The sequence below is a fragment of the Rattus norvegicus genome, chromosome 1 (genome assembly GCF_021556685.1).
Source record: "Rattus norvegicus strain SHRSP/BbbUtx chromosome 1, alternate assembly SHRSP_T2T, whole genome shotgun sequence".
NCBI lineage: Eukaryota > Metazoa > Chordata > Mammalia > Rodentia > Muridae > Rattus > Rattus norvegicus.
Window position 1 is genome coordinate 259,379,680 of NC_141534.1, and position 25,050 is coordinate 259,404,729.

Here is a 25,050-nt window from a genome sequence, read left to right on the forward strand (position 1 = left end):
CAGGAAGTGCAGGCAGGGAGGTCAGAAGCTCAAGGTCATCTTCAGCTAGACAGAAAGTTGGAGGCCAGCTAAGTTTCATGGGACCATATTTCTCTCTCTCTCTCTCTCTCTCTCTCTCTCTCTCTCTCTCTCTCTCTCTCTCTCTCTCTCACATACACACACACACACACACACGCAGAGAGAGAAACAGAGACAGACAGAGACACAGAGACACAGAGACAGACAGAGACAGACAGAGACAGAGACAGATTCCCTAGGGTATGCTGACACATTTGTAACCCCAGGCAAGGCTCACAAAGGCTAACCAGAAGGATCACTAAGGTAGTGAAGGTAGGGTGGGACTAGAGAGATGGCTCAGTGGTTGAGTCCACACTGTTCTTGCAAAGTACACAAGCTCTGCTCCCAGCACCCACGTCAAGCAGCTCACGACCGCCTGTAAGTCCAGCTCCAGGGGATCCAACGCCTCTGGTTTCTGTGGCCAGGCGTGTGCTCATGCTCACTGCCTCCCCGTATACATAGGATAAAGTAAATCCTAAAAAAGGAGAAAGAGCAGTGGGTTGGCTTAGCAGGTAACAGCACTTGTTTGCCAAGCCTGATGTCCTGAGTTCGATCTCTGAGACACACATGGTAGATAGAGCTGACTCCTACAAGTTGTCCTCTGAGCTCTACACACACACCAAGGTGCATGTGCATGCAAGCTTACACACACGCACACACACACACACACACACACACACACCACATAAATAAATAAAAATACATAAGATGTAATTTAAATTTAAAGCGACGGTGCCAATAATCATGCCTTCACTGGACTACAGCAAGATTGAATGAACAGATATCAGGCGCGTGACACTATTATGGTGATTTTTGTGTTTTTAAATTTGGAGTCAATGTCTCTGACCCAGATCCACAACAGATTTATTCAGACTGTGGCTACTCAAAGTTTGGTCCACTGACCAGAGGAACGAGTATTGTGTGGGAGCTTGTTAAGACAGGAAATCCTGGAAACTAGGGAGTGGTGGTTGATACCTGTAATCCTAACACTAAGGGAGCCTGAGGCAGGAGGCTAGCCATGCATCCCAGGCCTGGAGTTCAAGGTCATCTTCAGCTAGATAGCTGTAGTGTGCCTCTTCCTCAAAAGAGATGGGGTGGGGTGAGGAGAGAAAGAAAGGACAAGGGAGAAAGGGAGGAAAGGAGGGAGGAAGGAAGGGAGGAAGAAAGGAGGGAGGAAGAAGGGAGGAAGAAGGGACAGAAGGAAAGGATAGACTCAGAGACTCAGTCTGAAGGCTCTGGATAAGACTCTGAACTTCATCCGGGCCCAGAAGAAACGGTGTCCACAGAGGAGGATATACCCAGAAACTAGGTAAATACTGGGCTATCTGGGAAGGAGGCCAGCAAGGGAGGCTGGCTTCCAGACCTGTGCCAACATGGGAATTTGGCACGGGAAAACTCCTGCTGTTGGAGCCTTGTAAGATCCCTATACATCAAGCTGGTGGCCCAGCTTGGTGCCTGGAGCAGCTATAGGGGCACGATGATTGAGGCCAGGCTCCCGGAGCCTTGGGGAGGCTGCGAGGTCAAGCGGTGGCTTGCTGGAGTACCAGGTACTTAGGAGGTGATTCACTTGCTCTCGGCTGGAGATTGCACGCAGGTGGGCCTTCCCGCTTTCACTACCCGGCTCCTCCGGGGGCTCTGGGGGTTCCTGTGCCTCTAGGATCTCGCCAGCTGGGTCCCGATGTAACCCCAGAGCGCGTAGCTCGCTCTGCATGCTTGCGAAGAAGTGCAGCACGCAGCGATGTGCGAAGTCCCGCGCATGCTCACAGCATGTCTCATCAAAGAGCTTCTGTTCCAGGTCCATATAGTTGCTCCAGTATCTGCGCTGTAGGAAGACCGTCTGGTTGAAGCAGGGCCTCAGACAGCGGGCTAGGAAGGCCACCACTATCACCAGCAAGGTTATACTCCAGCCGATGGCCTGAAAGATGAGAAGGCTTTAGGAGATGTGGTAGGACTCCAGTGCTGGTGCTGTACACCCTGTGTGCGCCAAGACTCCTCCTTTTGTTTCTCACCATCCTTTGTCAGATCCAGTCACCATCCTGCCGCCCACCTTCCAGAAGGCGTTGAGCCAGGAGTACCAAAGGGAAATGTATGCTAACCAGGCCGAGGATTAGAACTGCCCAGCCTTTGAGCTAGTCAAGACATATTAAAATTAACTGTCGTGTGTGTGTGTGTGTGTGTGTGTGTGTGTGTGTGTGTGTGTGTGTGTGTGTGTGGTGTGTGTATATGTGTCTGTGGTGTGTGTGAATGTGTGTTTGTGTGTGTGTATTTGTGTGGTGTGTGTGTGTTTGTGTGTGTGTATATGTGTCTGTGGTGTGTGTGTGTGTGTGTGTGTGTGTGTGTGTGTGTGGTGTGGTGTGTCTTTCATTTGCAAATCCAGATAGCTCCTGACTGGGTATGCATGTGTGCAACCCGCAGGGAGCCCAATCTGTTAGCTAAACTCACCGTAACATCCATATTCTTCTTCCTTTTGCCTATGGCCCCCTCACCTACACACCAACCATTTTCTCTCCTTACTCACCCTTGTTTACATTTCTCCTCCCTTGCAATAATGCTATATTTTGTGAGTTATTAAGCTGGGTGTAGGAACAAATAGGAAGTGTTAGACCAACCGTGAGGGAAACCAGAAGCCATTCTGTAATGCTGGAGCCCACACCTGCCCAACTCTCCTCCTGTCTGTCTCCCGAAGATGCAGGTTTCTCCCAGGCCCACAAACATAAACACCCTTGTCACTTGTAGGCGAGATTCCCACCACATACAGTTGTCCTTTTCAGTCATGCCCAGGCTCCTCACCAAACACGTTGAGTGTAATGTTTCCCTGAGCCCTGTGATCCCGTCACACCTAAGTATAGGGCTCTGTGGAGTCCTGGAGATGTTCCATGTATAATGTTCTGTGATGAACACAGCTAGCATGGGCGTTGGTGGTGGTGTGGAATGGGGAGCCTGACTGGAGGTAGGGCCGTGGATGTCCCAGTACAGTAGAAGGGATGCCCAGTGAGAATCCAAGCATCTGGTGAGGCTCTTTGTAAGGATGTAGTTAGAGAGACCGATGCTGGGTATCCAGAGCTCGCCTTGCCTGTCACTAGTTATGTGACTTTGGGCTTGCAAACTAAAACTCTCGGAGCCTCGTTAACTCACCTGAAGCATGGGGTGTTAAGAACTACCTCCGTCTCAAAGAGTTGGTCTGAGAGCTAAACAAACGGAGGCCCAGAGAGTGCCTAACACAGCACCCAGTGTGGGAGTACTCAGAGAACGGCAATTATGTGATTTTCAAGACGGTACATGTCTGGTGGGAGGCAGGTGCTACAGGACATCACCAGGTCACTCTTCTACCACCCAGCTCTGGGGACTTTCAGGCAGGCGGGCATCATGGACCTGTTCTGGGTAAGTCGGTGTTAATGGCCCAGGGCTCACCTCTCATGGATAGTTGTTCCAACCTCTCTACACTTCCTGCTCTTGGTTATGGCTCCGAAAGTGAGGAGCACGGTTGGGAAGTCACATGGGCCTGGCTCAGCACCAACTCCAAAGTCACACAAGATACCTGCCTCAGTCAGGGTTCCTACTGCTGTGATGAATGAAACACCATGACCAAAGCGATGTGGGAGGAAAGGGTTCATTGGACTTATATTTCTGCACTGTGGTCCTTCACTGAAGGAAGCCAGGACAGGAACTCAAACAGGACAGGAACCTGGAGGCAGGAGCTGATGCAGAGGCCATGGAGGGGTGCTGCTTACTGGCTTGTTCCTCATGGCACGCTCAGCCTGCTTTCTTATAGAACTCAGGACTGCCAGTCCAGAGTTGGCCCCACACAGAGTGGTTTGTGCCTTCTCACATCTATTGTTAATTAAGAAAATGCCTGACAGGGGCTGGCAAGATGGCTCATTGGTTAAGAGCACTGACTGCTCTTCCAGAGGTTCTGTGTTCAGTTCCCAGCAACCACATGGTGGCTCAAGACCATCTATAATGGGATCCAATGCCCTCTTCTGGCGTGCAAGTATACATGCAGACAGAGTATTCATATACATTTAAAAAAATCTTTAAAAAAAGAAGAAAGAAAATGACTGACAGGCTTGTCTACAACTCCATTTTTATAAAGGTATTTTTTTTTAAAGATTTATTTATTTATTATATATAAGTACACTGTAGCTGTCTTCAGATACACCAGAAGAGGGCATCGGATCTCTTTACAGATGGTTGTGAGCCACCATGTGGTTGCTGGGAATTGAACTCATGACCTCTGGAAGAGCAGTCGGGTGCTCTTAACCGCTGAGCCATCTCTCCAGCCCATAAAGGTATTTTCTTAATTGAGACTCTCCTCTCAGATGGCTCTAGCTTCTGTCAAACTGACACAGAAGTAGTCCGGCCGTACAGTATCTATGAGGCACCAAGGGCCGGGCAGGACCTCACTTACCTGTGACAGGCACCGGAGGTACCGAGACACAGCCTTGCGAGCTGGGCTGGTTTTAACCAGCTCATCTTCCTTGCAGGGCACCTTGGCTAGGAAGAGCTGCACCTGGCTGGGGGTCATATTAGCAAAATCCAGAAACTTCTCAGGGTCAACGGAGTTGCTGAAGGCACACACAAGACACTTCCCATCAAGGAGGGCCAGTAAGATCCAGACCAGAGGTGCTGCTAGAGCTCGCTGCAGCACAGAGGAGCACATGTACCTGAGAGCAAAGAAAGAGGGCGTCAAGGGGCAACCTGTGTGCAGTTACACTCAGGGAGAACTGCACTTGCCATGTGGCCAACTCCTCCTGTGGGAGCTTGGCTAGGATTTCTATACACACACAGACACACACACACACTCACACACACACAGACACACACACACACACTCACACACACAGACACACACACAGGCACACAGGCACACACACACAGGCACACACACACAGACACACACACAGGCACACACACACAGAGAGAGAGAGAGAGAGAGAGAGAGAGAGAGAGAGAGATGAGACAGAGACAGAGACAAACAGTCACAGGGAGACAGACACAGACACAGGGAGACAGACACACAGATACACACAGAGACGTGCACGGGCATACACAGAACACATACACAGAGAGACAGACATGTACACAAATGCACATAGACACACAGAGACATACACACACACAGGCATACACACACATAAATAACATACACACACACTCACAGAGAGAGAAGACAGACACATGGACAAACACACACAGAGTAGCACAGGCACACACAGAACACACAGAGACAGACACATACACAGACACACATAGACACACACACAGACATATATTCAGACACACATAGAGAGAGACACACAGAACACACACAGAGAAGATAGACACAGAGACAGACAGACAAACAGATGAACACACACACAGACACACATAGACACACATATACACAGACATATACACAGACACACAGACGAACACACACAGATATACATAGAGACACACAGGCACACACAGACACAAATACACACAGACATACACACACACACACACACACACACACACACACACACACACACACGGCCTTATACGTCCCAGTTTGACCTTGAACTCTCTGTGTGGTAGATGAGGGTGACCTTTAGCTTCTGATCCCCTGCTTCCTCTTCCTGACTTCTGGGATTGCAGGCGTGTGCTGACCCAGCTGGAGAATGCAGTGCTGGGGTCCAACCCAGGCCATCATGTGAGCTTGGCTGAGGTTCCCAATGTCTGCGTATCAAAGTTGCCTTACACCAGAAAGCGGGGACTGAGGAGCAGACCCAGGGCCGAGGAAATGAATCTAGAGATGCCTTATGTGCAGAGCACTCAGCAGAGTGGCCCTTGGCCCCAGGTAGGTATTTAATGCCAGCCGATTTTGTGCCAGACCCCGAGGACAGAGGGCTACAACAGGTAAGGTGCTTGTCTCTGGATGCTTCCAAGAAAGGAAATACAACCTTTACATAAAGATTACCTCCTGCGACAAACAGACAGACAAACAAACACCTACTAGGCACTCAATGGGACTGGCATGGCCTGGGTAATTCTTGGGAATTCTGAATCATCAGTAGTGTGACCACGGAAAGGTGAAAACTGATAGGAACAAAAAAAATGTATTTTCAGGACCAGTAAGATGGGTCAGCAGGTAGGGCTACTTGCTAAGGTTGATGACCTGAGTTCAGTCCCCAGAGCCCCTATTGTGGAAGGACAACTCCTGAAACTTGTCCTCTGACTTCTGCGCACACAGAAACGTGTTTCTGGATGGGAACCGGAAACCGAGCAGAACATCTCCATCTGGGGCGGAGAAGAGCACACCCGATAGTGTCAACTGCCCTGGGTAGCAGAGGGATATGTGAGATCCTACCTGATGATGCCTAGGTCCTTCCTCCGGTGCCCTGCTGGCCGGCGCCACTCCTCCACCATCAACACAGACTGTCTATTGACCAAGAGACCACAGAGGAAGAGGGCCAGAGGGGGTGTGAGCAGCAGGCCCAGGCCATAGAGGGCATTGTAGCGCTCTAGGCAGGGACAGTTGAAGTCGAGGGAGGAGTACATCTTGACGGTGACAGCAGCCAGCAGGAGGCAGATGCCGTTCGTCACCGACTCCGAGCTGGACTGGAAGTTCTGGAAGAGCATTCGGAACCTGTCCATGATGATAGCGGTGTGGACACAGCTGTGGGTGAGACACTGAGGGCTGGCTCCCCCAGGGACAGGCCTGGGGTTCACAGGATCCTCCAACCCAGCCTCTCAGGTGTGATGGAGGCTGAAAGTGGAAAGGCGCCTCTCGCCAGGTGCTTGCCACTCCCTCCTCTGTGGGGTGTGCCGCTCTACTACCAGCCAGCCAGAAGCATCTCTAGGCAAATGGGCCCTATGTTCCCTTGACTCCCTCTGCAGCCTGGCTCAAGGTTTGTATACTTGGGTAGACAGTAGATGAGGCTCCCTGGGGACAGGCAAATTCTGGGTGTGGTGACATGGAACATAGATGGAGCAAAATTGTATTTTCTGCCGGGGCCAAAACCTGACAGCAAAGCCCCGGGAGATCTCCTGTGTGCTTTTGGGCTGCGTGGAAGGTGGAGGAGTGTCTACTCCTACCCAGAGGCCTCCTAGAAGAGGAGATGCTGAGGAAGAGCACGAAGTCTCATCTCATTGTTTGCTTTCAGAAGGGCTGGTGGGCAAAGGCCCTCCAGCAGAGGGTACTGCGTAAGCAAAGACAAGACATATCACAGAGTTCTCTAGTTTGAATTCTGTTGCTGTGATAAAACTCACTGACCAATAGCATTGTGGGGAAGGGCAGGGTTTTCTTGGTTTACAAAGGTGTATGTTGGGTTAACTGTCTCATACTTCCCAGGATGGTTTGCTTAGGGGATGGTGCCACCCACGGTGAACTGTGCTCTCTCACAGCAGTTATCGAAACAATCTCCCACAGATGTGCTTGCAGGCCCATCTGATCAGGACAGTTCCTCAACTGAGACTCCATTTGCAAGTCCAGGTGGCTTGACAGGGTTAGCTCCTCCCCCGTTTTATTCTGCTGCTGAGGAGACCGAGTGATCCAGGACTGCCTAACACTTCTTCCACCAGCAGTGTCCTGCTCGAGTGTGACCATGCCTATCCCAGCCACCGTGGTGACCTGTGGAGCTTTACCTGCCGTCCAGCCCTTGCAATGTCTGACTTACCTTTGCCTATTGATGGCCTTTGCTAGATGCGGGGGTGGATCTCCCAACCAGGCAAAGACACCCAGCAGCAGGACCCGGGCTGCACTGTGCTTCTGTTAGCATCCGTGTTACTGCTAAGCACAAAGAGAAAGTAAAATTTGTTCTCACGACACCTGACATCTGGTCCCCTTGAGCTCATCTCCAGCTTTGCTCTTCCTGAAGCCTGACTGGTACTCACCTTCCTCTGAGCGGGTCCCACTTCACGTTCTCTCCATCTCTGCCTCCCTCCCTTTATCTGTTACTTATTCTTTTCTTCCATCTCCTCAACGCTACTGTTCTGTGTTGGATGTGCCTCTGTCTGATCTTTGTGCCTCTTCTCTCCTCCTCTTCCTCCTCCTCTTTCTTCTCTGTCTCTGTTTCTGTCTTTCTCTTGTCATCTCTTCTTTTTCAATCTCTGTCTCTGTCTCTCTGTCTCTGTCTTTGTCAATCTCTGTCTCTCTCTGTCTCTCTGTCTCTGTCTCTTTGTCTTTGTCTCTCTGTGTCTCTCTGTGTGTCTCTGTCTCTTTATGTGTCTCTATCTCTGTGTATCTCTGTGCCTCTGTCTCTCTTTCTCTCTGTCTCTGTCTTTGTCAATCTGTCTCTCTGTCTCTTTCTCTCTCTGTCTCTGTCTCTTTGTCTGTCTTTGTCTGTCTCTCTCTGTCTCTCTCTGTCTCTCTGTGTCCCTGTCTCTCACTGTCTCTCTGTGTCCCTGTCTCTCTCTGTGTCTCTCTGTGTCTCTGTCTCTCTCTGTCTCTCTATCTCTGTCTCTGTCTGTCTCTGTCTCTGTCTCTCTCTCTCTCTCTCTCTCTCTCTCTCTCTCTCTCTCAGAGCTAATACCTCCTGTTGCTCCCTCCCAGCATCCTGGACACCCTGCTCTGTTGTGTGAGGGGATCACACAGATCTGCAAACGGAATCTTGAGGTCGTTTTAGCCTGAAGTTTAAGACAGACCATCCCAAATGTGCCCTGTAAATTTGGTAACTGTTCATACATTAACCAACAAAACGTGGGCCTCATGTCTGAATGATTGCTTTAAAAATGTGGACGGGCGTTGAGCCTGCGTGTGTGTAGATTTGTGCAGAGGCCAGAAGAGGGTTCGGATCTTCTGAAACGGGACGCATAGCCGTTAGCTGCTGTGTGGGTGCTGAGAACCAAACCCGAGTCCTCCACAAGAACAGTGAGTGCTCTTAGCTCTGAGCCATCATCTCTCCACACCCCAGTTTTGGTTCTCCGAGACTGGGTCTCACTGGTAGCCCAGGATGGCCAGCAATCCATACAAGTCCCTGTTCCTTTATCTCTTGAGTGCTGGGATCTCAGGCACAGGCGTGCACCACTGTGCCTGGGTGTGATTATTTTGCACAAGATGCTCTTGCCCCTCCAAGACAGAATTCGATTTTGGGGGAAAGGGCCATGTGGAGCCTTGGAGGGCAGCAAGAATAACATCGAATAAAGGGCTGGTACTTGGGGCCATACCAGAGGAACTGTCTTCTAATGTAACCCAGGGCAACATCTGCCACACCCAAAGAACTGACACACATATACATGCACAGAAATATGCACCCACATAAAATAAAAAAATAATTCATGCTACGTCATACATGTGGAAACGACAGGACATCTTTGGGCAGCTGGTTCTCTCCTTCCACTGAGGGTTCTGGGGGCTGAACTCAGGTTGTCAGCCTTACAGAGCAAACATCTTTACCAACTGGCCCAATGCATACCACGTTTTCCAGAGTAACCTCAGAAAGCCTGGGTGTCCGGCTTGAGACCGCAGCCTGGTGGGACAGAGTTAGGGAAAAGGATGGGAGCTTCCCATGCCTTTAACCTTAGTTAACTATTTGGCTGTGGTCAGAATATCCTGGCTCTGGGTGTCAGGAAGAGGAGAGAACTGGCTGGAGGGTAATGAGGCCCCTTGTGCGTTCTAGTCTGCAGGGTGGGGTGGCCTTAGGGCCCCTAGCCTCTTTCAAGCCTGGGAACTCTCCAGCAAAGAGTGAACGGCACTCCAGGAGGACAGTTTGGGAACAGCTGGGTCAAGGTCTATCTTGGACTAAGGTGAAGCAATCCCAGGTTAGCCGAGGTGCTGGGACCCCATAGTGTGTGGCAGGCCATATGGCTAGGGCCACATGTATTTACCGGGAAATATTTCAGCAAAGAAGAAAGCAAGAAGTATTGCCCACCACCAGTTAAGGAGACAATAATGTCTGGGGCTAAGAGGATGGCTATAAACTTAAAAACAAAACAAAACAACACCAAACAAAACAACAGTTTCAAGCCTGGGGGGTAGTGTACACCGTTAATCCCAGCACATGTGCTACACAGATGTACATACGGGCAAAATACTCACAAGCATTTTGAAGATATCTAAAAGAATAAGATTGTGTGTGTGTGTGTGTGTGTGTGTGTGTGTGTGTGTGTGTGTGTGTAAGCCAATTGAGGGCTCCAGATTCCTTTGAGCTAGATTGCAGGTGATTTTGAGCCACCCGACATTTGAGGATAGAAACCAAACTCTAGCCCTCAGAAAGAACAGGAAGATCTCTTTACTCAGCCATCTCTCCAGCTCCCAAGGGAGAGCCTTAAAGTCCACCTTTTCTTTTTAATGATGACTAGGAAAAAATGTTCTTTTAAATACTTGTGAGGATGTATTAATTTGCAATGGGAAGATGCTTGGAGACTATCTCATGGGATCTGTCCTTTGTTCTTTTCTTTTTTTTTTTTTCTTTTTTTCGGAGCTGGGGACCGAACCCAGGGCCTTGTGCTCGCTAGGCAAGCGCTCTACCGCTGAGCTAAATCCCCAACCCCCTTTGTTCTTTTCTTAAATTAGAATCTTGTAGATGTATTCTTGGGGTTCTAGATAATTCATTATTATTAATTAATAATCAAAAAATTATACTTATAAAATTATATCTAAAAATTATATAACATTATAAATTAAATTAGTTCATTAATAGATAGCCTTGGCTGTCCTGGAACTCACTCTGTAGACTGGGCTGACCTCAGACTCAGAGACATTTGCCTGCCTCTGCCACCTTAAAGTAGTGTGCCACTACTGCCCGGGTGATTTTTTTGAAGAGCTAGAGAGAGGGCTCAGTGGTTAAGAACACCTACTGCTCTTACAGAGGACCCAAGTTTGCTACCTAGAACCCACATTGGGCAGCTCACAATCTCCTGTAATTCCAGATCCAGCATCTCCCCTGGGCACTGTGGGCAATGTGCTCACATGTGCACACCCCCATCCATATATACATACCGTGTGTGTGTGTGGTGTCAGTTACAAATGAAAAATGAACGTACAAGATTTGATATTTCTGAGACAAGTCAGCTTCACCGTTCATGGAGCCTGTACTCTTATTTATGTATTTATCTATTCGATTTTTGAGACAAGGTCTCATGATGAAACAGACTGACCTGGAACACATTGTCCTTTTGCCTCAACCTCCTGAGTGCTGGGATTGTAAGCACTTACTGCCCACCAGGCCTGCGGTTTGCCCGGTAGGAACGCTGCCTCTGTCTGATCCAGGTGTGGTGGCAAAGCCCTGTCCTTCTGGTGCTTGGGAAGAAGATGAAGCAGAATTGATACGACTTTGAGATTGGTCTGGTCTGCACAGCCAGTTCCAGGCCGATGGGCTCTACATTTCGAGACTTTGTCTCAACCAAAAACTAAACCAAAACCGAAACAAAACCAACTCAGCATATGTGTGTCTGTATTCAGAAATCAGTGGTGGTTGTGTCACTGCTCAGTGTGGGATGACGGCACTCTCCCGAGGTTTCCCTGTAACCATCTTTCTTTCAAAGGGAAGGCATTGAATGAGTGTCCCACTTCTCTCTCAGGCCTGGAAGGCTACTGATTCCAGCAGAGGAGCAGGGCTGTCTGTGCCTCTGCGTAACCTGATTCTCTGCTACCTTGGGGACAGAGGCTATATAGAGCCATGTGGTGCCAAGAGCTAGAGGATGACAATGAAAGGGGACTACCTAGCCAGTAGACCAGGGCCAGCTGGCTGACCAGCTGAGAACAACTTAAACTAAATCCCTATCACACTCTTTTTTAAAGGGTTCCACTCTGTAGTCCAGGCCAACCCAAACCCCATGTAACTAAATTCCATGTCTCAAAATCCTAAACATACAATTAAAATGCTAACACTAGACAAGAAGCTGCAGGCAAATGACCTAGCCACCAGGGCAGAGCCTTAGTGAGCCGGTCACAGTGCTTGGGCTCTGTGGAGACAAAGAAGACATCATGCAAACTAGAAACTTGTGCCTGGGTGTAGCTTGTCTTTTGCTACTTTTGTTTTTTTTTTCTTTCTTACACTCCTTTCCATCCTTTCAACCCCATAACACTACATAAGAGAGAAAAAGGAATGGAGGGAAAGGAAAGAGATCCTTGAATAAAGTCAGGGATTGGAAAAGAGGTGACAACATTATTGTTAGACTACTTCCTGCTTATTAGGAACATCGAGTTCCTTGGGTCAAGTTTTATCTTCAGGATATCTAATATCTTCTCCTTCTCCTTCTCCTTCTCCTTCTCCTTCTTCTCCTTCTTCTCCTTCTTCTCCTTCTCCTCCTCCTCCTCCTCCTCCTCCTCCTCCTCCTCTTCTTCTTCTTCTTCTTCTTCTTCTTCTTCTTCTTCTTCTTCTTCTTCTTCTTCTTCTTCTTCTTCTTCTTCTCTTCCTCCTTCTCCTGCTCCTCCTCCTCCTCCTCCTGCTCTTCCTCCATCCTCTTCTTGTTTCATCTTTGTGCATGAGTACTTTACAAACTTTGACCAACAACAACCAACAACCAATAACCAACCAACCAACCAACAAACCAACAACCAATAACCAACCAACAACCAATAACCAACCAACCAACCAACCAACCAACAACCAATAACCAACCAACCAACCAATCAACAACCAATAACCAACCAACCAACCAACAACCAATAACCAACCAACCAACAACCAATAACCAACCAACCAACAATCAATAACCAACAACCAATAACCAACCAACCAACAACCAATAACCACCAACCAACCAATAACCAACCAACCAACCAACAACCAATAACCAACCAACAACCAATAACCACCAACCAACCAATAACCAACCAACCAACCAACAACCAATAACCAACCAACAACCAATAACCACCAACCAACCAATAACCAACCAACCAACCAACAACCAATAACCAACCAACAACCAATAACCAACTAGCCAACCAACCAACAACCAATAACCAACCAACCAAACAATAACTAGTAACCAACCAACAACCAATAACCAACCAACCAACCAACCAACCAACCAACAACCAATAATCCACCTGACTCTTGGGGTCCTAGCATTTATAGACTCTCTGAAAACTTCCCAGAATTCCAAATGTCATGTAATTGCAGAAACTCTCTGAAGCTGGCAAAACCACACCCCTGCTAGGGCATGAGACAAAACATAGTCAGTTGCTGTGGACAGACCCCATAAACCAACACCTGGGATTAAAACAAATCACATTCTTTTTTTTTTTCTTAATTTTTCTTTTCTTTTTTTTCGGAGCTGGGGACCGAACCCAGGGCCTTGCGCTTGCTAGGCAAGCGCTCTATCACTGAGCTAAATCCCCAACCCCAACAAATCACATTCTTACACTATTTCTGTGTTGTTGTTGTTGTTGTTTTTTAAAGAACTCAAACTTCCAGAATTCTCACTACACCTGAGTTTTGGTGCTGAGTGTGGGTAACAATGGCCTTTCTGAGACAGAGCATGTATGGAGGTCAGAGAGTAATTTGTGGGAGCTGACTTATTGAGTTTGCATCTCTGTTGCTGTGATAAAACATTTTGATCAAAAGCAACTCGGACAGGAAAGGATTTATTTATTTGTCAGAAGGACCCAGTCTGTTACCTAGGGAAGTTAAAGCGGGAACTCAAAGCTGGAACCTGGAGTCAGAAACTGAAGCAGAGACCATGGACGGAGACTGTCTACTGGCTTATTTTCCATGGTTTACTCAGCTTGTTTCCTTCTACAACCCAGGACTACCTTCCCAGGGTGGCATCAACCATATCAATAATTAATAAAGAAAATGACCAACATACACACATATGAAGTCAATCCAATGGAAGCCAACTCCTTACTTGAGGTCCTCTCCTGATGTGACTATTTGTATCAAGTTGACAAAAACTAACCAGCACAATTGAACCCCTGTCAATTTGACACACAATCATCACTATTAAACCATAACCTTTCCTTTCTTGTTGATCCCCATGATTTCATGTCAAAATCATGATATAAGACGTATTTTTAAATGTCTCACAGTCAGGGTTTAATACCTGGGACTCACAATTTCCTAGGTCCCTAAGGACTAGGGTAATTCCACTTCTGCTATTCACAGCATACATAGCTTGTGCTGACGGCTCAGGTCAGCTCCACTCTGTAGCTGCTATTGTTGTTTGTCCCCTACCCTTATCTTCTCCAATATTTTTCATCTGTGCTGCAACTGAGGCTACACTTTAACCAATGGCCTCCTGGGCTCTCTTGAGAGAGACTCTGACCCTGCCATATAGTTCTCTGTCTCAGTCCCATTCTGTGACTTCTTCAGTCCTTCCAAAAATCCAGCACCATGTGGGAGACTCTTACACATTATTTGATAGGTTCTGATAACAGCTTGATATGCAGCCCCAGTCTCCCACTAAATCATAGCGTCTGCGTGCTGAACCTGAGAAATTACACCCCAGATTTCACCTCTGTGATGTTGATCTCTATTAATGACAACTGGTTTTTCAGCTCTGACTAACCAGTATCCACTGCTCCAGTAAAGCAAAAGTTTCACTTCCACAGACTCTTAATTCACTGTCCCGTGAATAACCCCAATGGAGTCTTCATTTCTCTATGAAACGTCACAAGCTAGGCCTTCATACTCTCAACATTTCCACCTCCCAGGTTCCCATAATAGTTCATTAAGCTCTAAGCACATACGGCCTTCTCTAGCACAAAGCTCCAAAAATACTTTCACAAAACTTTCAAAAACAACAGGTCAGGTTCATCACAGAGATACCCCACTTCTGGTACCAATTTCTTTCTTAGTTTGCTTTGTGCTGCTTTGGTAAAATACTGACCAAGTCCAACTTGGGGAGGAAAGGGCTTGTTATATCTTGCGGGTTAGAGTTCATTATCAAGGGAAGATAGGGCAAGAGCTTAAGGCAGGAAGTAAAGCAGAAGCAGGGAGGAATAATGCTTATCAGTCTGCTCTTTGTGGTTTACTTGGCTTACTTTATTTTATTTTATTTTATGTATATGAGTACACTGTAGCTGTCTTCAGACACACCAGAAGAGGGCATCGGATCCCATTACAGATGGCTGTGAATCACCATGGGTCACTGGGATTTGAACTCAGGACCTATGGAAGAGCAGTCAGTGCTCTTAACCATTGAGCCATCTCTCTAGCCCCTCAGCTTACTTTCTTATAATCTAGAACCACCCACTCAGGGGTGGCGTCGTAGTGGGTAGGCATTCTTCTATCTCTTATAAACTGAGAATATGCCCCAACAGACATATTCACAGGCCAATCTGATGGTGCTCATTCCTCAACTTAGGGCCCATCTTCCCAAGTGTCTCTAGCTTGGATCAAATTGACAGAAACTAACCAGCACAATGTCTTTACTGGCTGAGCCATCTCTCTCCAGTCCCCCACAAAAGTTATTTTTAAAAACAGAATTAAGTCTGGGTGGGTCTAGTCTCAGTACTAGGGAGGCAGAAGCAGGTGAATCTCTGAGGACAGCCTGGTGTACAAAATGAGTTTCAAAACAGCCAGGGCTACATAGAGAAACTCTGTCTCAGAAACCCAAAACCAAACAGAAAGAACAGACACAAAACAAAACAACGCCCTAAGATTCTGGTTTCAGTGGATCTGGTGCCCTCTTCTGGTTATTATGTGTGCCTACAGGCACATGGTACATACACTCAGGCCTGCACACATACACATAGAATTTAAACAGTAGAGACAACAAACCAGAGTTGAAATGTCGTGATTGACCTACAGTGGAAGATGTAGATTCCAGCCCTAACATCCTTCCTCACTTAAACGCTTGGTCCTCTTCTACAGGATAGAGAATAGGGAACACTTTATTTTATTGTTGGTTTTGCAGGACTGGGCATTGAATGCAGGGCCTTGTGCTTGCCAGGTAGGTGCTCTGCCACTAGGATAGCTGGAATATAGTTATATATTCCAAACCTCTTTCCTTAGGAAGCGACAAGTGAGCATGGACTTTCTAAGATTACTTCCTCTTCTCTTTCCCTTTCCTTTTTATTATTTGACCTAACAAGCTACATGAATTATATAATGACTTGGATATTTGAATACTAGACATGGGGCTATGTGCAGAGATTCCAGGACAGAACAGGTGGGCTGAGGGGTTTGAGGAAAGGGCTACCAGGATAGACTCTGATATTTTCATTCCTACTCCCCAGAATCCACCAAAGCCCAAGGGACTCAGGCTTTCTCTTACCACCCAGACCCTCCTCCTCCTCTTTCTTTGAGACAGGATCTTGCTATATAGTCCTGACTGGCCTAGAATTCTCTATGTAGACCAGGCTGGCCTTGAAACTATAGACATCTGCCTACTTCTGCCTCCTGACTGCTCTTCCAGAGGTCCTGAGTTCAACTCCCATCAACCACATGGTGGCTCACAACCATCTGTAATGGGATACGATGCCCTTTTCTGGTGTGTCTGAAAACAGCTGCAGTGTACTCATATAAATAAAATAAATAAACCTAAAAAAAAAAAAAGGAAAAAGAAAAATGCCTGCTCAGAGAGCCAAGCCAAGGAACAGCCTGGGTCGGTGCTGGACATAAGCAAATAAAATTTCATCCTCGATAACTAGAGGCAGCACACAAGTGCTCCCAAGAGGTCCGGGGGAGCTCCCAAGAGGGCCTTCCTTGGCTTTCTTACGCTGACGAGTGCTGTGGGCAGTTTGTCCTTCTTTGGTCAGTTGCCACAGTGGGGAGGAATCTTCTGTCAGGATGAAAGATGAGGAAGAGGCCTTGGTGGAGCAAACGTGATAGGAGGGTGAACAGTTGGCTACAGTAGGGCCAGTTTCTTCAGTGACATTTCCTTTATAAGAAAGTAGCTAACGCAAGCCACACCACACACGTTGTCCTTCCAAAAAGAAAGAATGCATGTGAAGCCAATCTGATGGAGGCTTCTTTTGATAGAAGTGTTTTGACTGGCCTGAGGTTCTCTCTCTCAAAAGTTGGAAGGCACGGAGATGCCCATGATTTTCTACTGCCCTCTAGTGGTGGATGGGGAGAACTTGAAATGAAAAGGAAGAAGGGAGGGCCGCTTGAATCGCCCGGGACGTGCTTGTGGGACCCCTCCTAAGCAGCAGCGATTGCTGTAGCCTCAGCCCATTCCCACTGGGAGTTAGGACGAAGAGCATTTGGTGTGACTTAACATTAGAGGCTTAACCCGGAGAGGCGCCGTTGGACTCCCACTTGTCTTTAGACGTTTGTGATGAAAGGGTTTTACAGCTCGCACAGTGGTATTCATCCTGCTTTCCAACTTCATGGGCCCTGCTGGCCTTTGTAACATTCTTGGGAGGCGCTCTTGCCAACATCAGGCCATTTAAATCATCTACGAGAGAAACAGGATGCTGGGTATTGCACTCATTTCAACCACCTCTTTATGGTTTCAGTGTTCCCTGTCTCTATTTTGTGTTCCTTAGCCTCTGGTTCTTCCCCCTCCCCCTAAGGAGTCTGGGGGAGTGAGGGACTCTCAAGCAGAAAGACGCTGGTTTCTGAACACAGTGAAGCTATTGTTCTTGCAATAGCTTCTCTCTCACGCTGGAGGGATTCTAGTCCGGTGTGGGTACAGTACCGCAGGGATCTGAACTCAGCCCTCCTCTTATCAGCTCCTAGGCAACATCCCTAAGCCTTGAGATTCTCCTTAGCGCATAGGGAAGAACATTGATACCACCGCTACGCAACTCACGACGGATTCCAATGAATTGGCTCATTGGTAGGACTCGGACCAGGATCCCGTGCAGGGAAGTGCTTTACAAATGCCACTTAGAGGTAAAAAGATGGCTCGGTGGTTAGGAGCAGAGCTGTCTCTTCTAGAAGACCCAGTTAGATTACCAGCACCCACGCGGTGGCCCACAACCTTCTGTAACTCCAGGTCTAGAAGATCTGATGCCCTCTGCTGGCTTCCGAAGGGACTGCATGGACCCGGTACAGAGGCATACATGGAACGAAACACAAAAAATTTAAATGAAAAATTAAAATAAATTCCACTTGCTGTAATTATCTGAGCCAGTGGTCAGGGCCAAGGGTTTGAGGTCATTACACACGTTTCCTAGATGGGAGATCTCTTGTTTTCCTTCCTGCTTCTTGGAGGAGACGCCACTTACTGCACTGAATTGAGGAGGTTGGATTCAGGCTTGTGTTTTATCTATGGGCATCCTAGACTGAATACGTAAGCTGCTGGGACTTATAATGGTCTGCTTATGACTCGGAAAATTGATGACTCCAAATTATTAAAAAAAAAGGGGGGGGGGTTGGGGATTTGGCTCAGTGGTAGAGCGCTTACCTAGGAAGCGCAAGGTCCTGGGTTCGGTCCCCAGCCCCGGAAAAAAGAAAAAAAAAAAAACCAAACCACTTGGGCTGGAGAGATGGCTCAGGGGTTAAGAGCACTGACTGCTCTTCCAGAGGTCCTGAGTTCAATTCCCAGCAACCACATGGTGGCTCACAACCATCTGTAATGGGAACCGATGCCGTCTTCTGATGTGTCTGAAGACAGAGACAGTGTACTCACATACATGAAATAAATAAATATTTTTTAAAAAGTAACTATTCTTGATGGCCACATTTTTTCCCCTTCACTTGGCAAGAAAACCAACACATAAATCATTGCACAGAAATAAAATCAGTTATAAACTCAGTGACTTTCTTGTTGTTCTTTGATTCCAAAAGGCAGAGCTGTAAAATTCCTCTCAAAATGTGTGGGGTGGTGAAATGACATTTCATGTGAGGTGTGGTCTGTTTTATTCTTTAAAAAAAATATTTATTTTATTTCACTTGTTTGTACCTATGTGTGTCTTGGTGGGCATCAGTGTCTGCAGAGGCCTGAGGAGGGCGCTGCAGCCTAAGTTACAGGTGTTAGCGCCCTATGTGGGTTACTAGGTAGCGAGTATAACCGCGGGCTTTACCCACCCACGCCCCAGTTCCTGAATACCGACTTGGAGGCTTATTGATGTATGAGTAAATGCCCAGGCTAGAAGCTTTGGTTTGTTCCCAACTAGCTCACAACGTATATCACCTATTCACACTATTTTATGTCTGCCACGAGGCCAGTTACCTCTCCTGAGTTTCACGTGTCCTACTTCTTCAGAGTCCAGGGCCAACCTCTCCACTTCTGACTATCTCCCAGAGTTCCAATCTCTCCATCGGATGTCCCACCTTCTGCTCCTGCCGCAGCTTAAACTGGGCAACAGCTTTTTATTGGCAGGTGATGGATGCTTTCACATAGTACACAAGAGAATCTCTCTACAACCGAGCTCCTTTGGTCCTCCGAGATAACAACAACGACCACTCACGGAGCCATCCCTCCAGCCCCAGGGATGCTGTACTTTAATACATTTGAACTGATGATGTTGGCCCCAAAGGTAAGAATATTTAGGGCTCCGCGAATATTCCTACTATTGATTTTTGACTCGATATCACCTGGAAATATCAAGTCCCGGGAAGCGCAGCTGCCCTTCTCCCCAGGTGGCCTTGCTCACACTGGCCTAATTTGCCATGTAGTGCTCAGTGTCCCCAGGGAGGCTGCAGGTCTGCTTTGAATCCCATCCTTCCCACCAGAACGTGTGGCTGTAGGCAGCTGCTCCCTAAGGTGTACTAGGAAGTGATCCGCCAGATTCTGTCCAGTCAGGATCTCTCGGTCAGAAGTGGGGGCTCCATTTTAGTGTTCCCCCCCCCCCCCGGTCAAGCCCCTGTGGGTGATCCTGATGCACACAGAAGGAATCTGCACCTTACTCAGTACAAGGCACATAGTGTTCATTATAGTGTATGTTACATGTGTGCGTATGCATGTGCACGTGTGCGTGTGTGTGTGCATGTGCGTGTGTAGAAGTCAGAGAAAGATGTTTTTTTCTCAATGAACCCCAGGCTTAAACTTTTGGCTGGACTATACCTGGTGTGATGGTTTGTATATGCTTGGCCCAGGGAGTGGCACTATTAGAGGGTGTGGCCTTGTTGGAGTGGGTGTGGCCTTGTTAGAGTAGGTGTGGCCTTGTTGAAGTAGGTGTGGCCTTGTTGGAGTAGGCGTGTCACTGTGGGCGTGGGTTTTAAGACCCTCATCCTAGCTAGCTGGAAGTCAGTCTTGTGCTAGCGGCCTTCTCGTGAAGGAGCTCTCACTCAGCTCCTCCTGTACCATGCCTGCCTGGATGCTGCCACACTCCCGCCTTGATGATAATGGACTGAATCTCTGAACCTGTAAGCCAGCCCCAATTAAATGTTGTCCTTATAAGAGTTGCCTTGGTCATGGTGTCTGTTCACAGCAGTAAAACCCTAAGACACCTGGTGACTCTTTTTGGGAGAAAACTGATTTTCTCTTACTCAGAAGGTATCAGTTGCAAACAGCTTCTTGGTTAGGATGGGACTTAGGGCTCCTCCTCTTTGCCAGAATTTTGTCCATGCTGAGTTAACATATGCATCAGTCATATGTCTGTGTTGTGAGGTCATATGTGTATGAGGCACATTGTGTCCGGAAGATGCTGTCTCCTGGAGCCATCCCCTAATTCTGGCTCTTAGAATCTTTCTGCCTCCTCTTCTGCAGAGATCCTTGAGCCTGAGGGGACGGAAGGGGAGGGTCGCTAGCTGTATCAGTCATACCCTAGGGCAAGAACCAGGCCCAGGAGTAATTGGCCATCACACACACACACACACACACACACACACACACACACACAAACACACACATATATGCACATACATACACACACATTCAGTGGGTATGGAAGGATCTGGGAGGAGTTGTGGGAGAGAAAATATGATCAAAATATTGTATGAAAAATATATTTCTTTTTTTTTTTGGTTCTTTTTTTTTTTTCGGAGCTGGGGACCGAACCCAGGGCCTTGCGCTTCCTAGGCAAGCGCTCTACCACTGAGCTAAATCCCCAACCCCGAAAAATATATTTCTTAATTATTTATTTACTTTATGTGTATGAATGAATGCTCTACCTGCGCAGGGCATCTATGCAGCATGTACACCTGCTGGCCACTAGAGGGTATCAGATCCCATAACAGATATTTGTGAGCCACCATGTGGTTGCTGGGAATTGAACTCAGGACCTCTGGAAGAGGAACCGGTATTCTTAATCTCTGAGTCATCTCTCCAGCAAGTTAAAAATTTAAATTAAAAAAAATTGGCTAGACTAGCAGGCCAGCAAAGCCCCAAGGACTCCCTGTTTCTGCTGGTATTCCAGGCATGTGCCTCCTTCGCGGATTTGTTTTGCTTTTGCTTTTGATATGAAGTCAGGTTCTCACAATTACATGGCAAGCACCTTACTGCCTGCACCATCTCCCCAGGTCTACAGAGTGTTCAAGGAATGGGCAGTGGGTAGAGCTCAGTTCTTGAGAATAAAGCTGTGTGGTCTCAAGGTCAGAGGAAGCCCAGCCCAGCTTCGATGAACCCCACTCTTGCTTGCCCGGTGGGCTGTCCTTGGCTATCTTTGGCTATCCCTGGCTAGCTCTGGGTTCAGCACCTCGAGGATCAGGGAAGGGAGAAAGCAGACGCTTGATCAAACATCCTGCTTGGTTTTCAACATGGTTGATGAAGGACTTCAGTCCTCAAATTCAGACACATGGGTACTGTGGAGAATAAGAACGGAGAGGAGAGTGAAGCAGACGGGGAGAAGGGAGAGAAGAAAGATGGAGAGAGGGGCAGGGAGGGAGAAGGAGAGGAAGGAGGAGGAGAGGGAGAGACTGGAAGGGAAAGTACTGGGGAGGGAGGGGGAGCAGGGGAAGTTTCCAAGAGCTGCTACTGATGGAATTCTGACCTCTTCTCATCTCTGCCCAGGGTCCTCTCTCCACTGTCCTCCTAGCTGATATGAGTTCTCATAGATATGGACAGACAGGCAGACAGACAATCTAAGAATCTGCAGTGCTAGAGAGGGGTTTCCAAGGCATCCGGTGCTAGCCTTGTGGTATTGGTTTTGTTGTTGTTATTTGGTTGTTGGGTTGATTTGCCTTTTCAAGACAGGGTTTCTCCCTAGAATGCTGGCTATCCTCGAACTTGCTCTGTACACCAGGCTGACCTCAAGCACACTGAGATCTGCCTGCCTCTGCCTCCCGAGTTGCAGGGATTAGAGTCTTATGGCAGCCACTGCCCAGTTTCATCTTGTGATATTGCTAGTTTCACTGGAGTCACCCAAATGGTGACTTCCTGTAAGTCTCTTCTCCGTCCTTCCTTCCAGGATAGGGCTGAGCTACCTCCCTGCTGTCTGTAAGCTGCCTGGGTGGTAGTGGTAGAGGGGCTTTAAAATCTGGGGGTTTGACCCAGTGTCCAGAGGAAGGAAGGTTGCTGGTGCATTGTGAGGCTTTGAGGTGGGTTTACCCAGAGTCCCAGCCAGGAAAGGGTTCCTAGAGTCCAGGACAACTTAGAGGGCTATACTTCCCTGGATCAGTGCAGCCACACCCTCCTTCTTTAGGTCCCTGCCTGTTTGCTAAAGACCTATATCCAGTTGACATTTAACTGTGGTGTCCCATCCCCAAGTCCAAGCTCCCCAGAATAAAATATGTGGGGTTAAGGAGGGTCCAAAGGGTTAACCCTGAGAGGCCCTTGTGCAGACAAGTGTAGGGCCTTTCTGTCAGCATGGCCCCTGCCTGACCCTTCACAGCCACACCTGGGTGGCTTCCTTGCTTCAGCGAAGTCTAGCCCCATCTTCCTCCCATGATTTTTTTTTTTAACCTTTGAGTCAGGGAAAGTTTTGGTCTCAGCTCCCTGACTTTGTCCCTGATGCTGTGCTGAACAGGGGGTCACAACCTATGCCTCAAGCCACAACCAGCAACTGGTCCTTAATTAAACCAAGCAAGCAGGAAAAGGAGATTTAGTGGATGTGGTCACATTAGGAACCAAGGGACAAAGAGGGTCAAAGAGGGACCAAGAGACCCAGTGTCCCCCATGTCTGTCTTCTGGGGACCTTAAGTGAGATTAAAGTTGAAATAGGGGCCGAGGATACACTAGGGGCCTGCACACCTAAGCAGGTTGTGACCTTCAAGTTCAAAAAAAAAAAAAACCACGATACCTGTCAGTTTCCTTTGGAGCTCATGGTGCTCTATCAGGAGGGAGCAGTTTGGCCTGCTGGCTTGCCCTAACCCCACCCCCCCACCCCCGCTCGCTCGCTCGCTACCTCCCTCCCTTTCCCTTCCTCCCTCTCTTCTTCCTGTCTCTATGGCCTTCATTTTTCTTCTGCTTTGCCCATAGTGGCTAGCTGTCCTCTCCTTTTGGGGCCTCAGACCCACACCCATCCCCCTACCCAGGCTTCCCAGGACACAGAAGTGGGTTTATTCCAGAAGAATCCAGAGCCTTTCCAGCCACTATCTATAAATCCAAGCCAGAACCCTGCCCTTCACACACACTTCAGGGGGATTAGTCTCCTCTATACAGGGTCCACATATTTATTCTGACTCATAAAATGCCTGAGCTCCGCAGCTGGTGTATGATTCCCCCACCTCTGTGTGTGTGTGTGTGTGTGTGTGTGTGTGTGTGTGTGTGTGTGTGAGCTGTTAAGAGCCCACAGATTGCTGACAAATGAGTCATCAGTTGGGGGTAAGTGTTGGGAAGACACTGCCCATAAATAAGACACCAGTCCCTGACCTGACCATTCTGTAGCCGGTCAGCACGTGATCCAGGCATCCCAGAGGCTAGTGGCTGGGGCTGGGGGTGCTGGTTGTCTTTCTTCTCAGACACCAGAACGTACCTCTCAGGTATTTCTAGCTTGCCTTGGAGCCTCTGAAACTTAAGGACGTAATGTGTGGACTCAGAGGAGAGTAGAAGGCAGGACAGGGGACTAAAGGAGATTCAGAGAGGATTTCTAAGGATCACAGTGGGATTTTACTGCTGGCAGGCATGGAGATCCGGTCACTGTACAGATACTTTGAGAATCTGCATGTCCCTTCCCTGGGAGCTAGAACAATGCGGCTGGCCAACTCTCCCCTCTTATTTTCTTATTTTCTTTCAAGAGAAGCAGAATCTAACCAAGCAGAAAAGACTACTTTTAGGCAAAGTCATATAAATGCCGCGAAGAGAATGGGACGACCCCGTGGAGAATGGCGGGGAGAGGCAGAGGTGCTTAACTGGGATGGTCAGGGAGGAGCTGTGCCCAAATACTGAGGACTGGTCCTATGGAGACTTGTAGGAAGGAACTTCCAGAAAAGGATGGATGAGATGCCTGTGTCCCACTCATGATCCAGGACTCTGGATCACAGTTGGGGAAGTCCGATTAGAGAGCAAGGGATGGCCTGAAGAAGCAGCAAGGCTGGTGAAGGTGGGATGGACGGACCGTCTTTTCCCTCGGATACACGGATACACGGGGAGAAAGAACCGCCCGAGAGCCAAGCGGGAGAATGACTTTCTGGTTCCCTCCTGCAGGTTGCAGTGCTGAGCTACACCGATGGGAAGAGTCACGTGAACAGGACTTGTACAGAATGCCCCCTTCTTCGAGGAAGCCACCTTGGTCTACCAGAGGTCATACCCCCTTTCCTGATCTCTTAGTTTTCCAGCTGACGGATTAATTCTGCTTGGAACCCGTATCTCTCCCATGGTTTGTACCTGAGCTGGGTCCCATCAGCTTGGTTCTGGTCTTGTGGTTCTCCGTTCTGGAGCATGCAAAGGCCCTAAGTCAGGGAATGGGTCTGACTGGCGTTCTGATTGGAAGTTCCAACCAGAGCGAAGGGGAGGTGACTGTGTTTCTTATCTCAAGTGTCTTGATCCATTATCCACTCACTCCTGACCATTTTAACCTGTGCCAGGCCCTGTAATCCGTGCCAGGGAGCCTCCATTAGGTCTACCTCGCCACGCCCTGGCATCGGGGCTCCCAGCGTTGTGGCGGTCCTCTTCCTCTTGTTTTCAGGTTCTATGTCCCAGGACAGGAAGACGCTCAACCTCCGAAGCCCCCATCTATTCCTGACCTCAGGTTCCGAGCGGTGCTGCCCCTAACCCCGAGTCCCGCGCGTCTTCGAGAACTTATAGCCAGCGGGAACGCGGCGCGCCCCGGGGCCCACATCTGGTAGTGCGGGCGCGCGCGTGTCACTAAGACGCTCATTCACCGGCGCAGCTGTCGCCATAACAACCGGAGCCCGGGAGTCCTGG

At 48.4% G+C, this 25,050-nt stretch overlaps 1 protein-coding gene across 2 annotated transcripts; it reads right to left on the reverse strand.

The window, feature by feature from the left end:
- Positions 1-904: 904 nt before the first annotated feature.
- Positions 905-24,989, reverse strand: Calhm3 (calcium homeostasis modulator 3). 2 transcript variants are annotated; one of them, XM_087584229.1, is made up of 5 exons: positions 24,750-24,989; positions 7,698-7,807; positions 6,389-6,667; positions 4,466-4,721; positions 905-1,972 (listed from the first exon to the last, which is right to left on the reverse strand). In XM_087584229.1, exons 3-5 carry the CDS (start codon positions 6,658-6,660, stop codon positions 1,481-1,483), a joined length of 1,020 nt encoding a protein of 339 aa, XP_087440355.1. In that variant the 5' UTR covers positions 6,661-6,667; positions 7,698-7,807; positions 24,750-24,989; the 3' UTR covers positions 905-1,480.
- Between the last annotated feature and the right edge of the window lie 61 nt (positions 24,990-25,050).

What these genes read in the sequence shown, in the direction of transcription:
- Calhm3 (XM_087584229.1), bottom strand. Translation starts at nt 6,660, where the DNA reads ATGCTCTTCCAGAACTTCCAGTCCAGCTCGGAGTCGGTGACGAACGGC. An exon ending in AAGGACCTAGGCATCATCAG is followed by an intron (nt 4,722 to 6,388) that starts GTAGGATCTCAC and finishes CTTTGCTCTCAG; the next exon opens with GTACATGTGCTCCTCTGTGC. An exon ending in ACCTCCGGTGCCTGTCACAG is followed by an intron (nt 1,973 to 4,465) that starts GTAAGTGAGGTC and finishes CTCATCTTTCAG; the next exon opens with GCCATCGGCTGGAGTATAAC.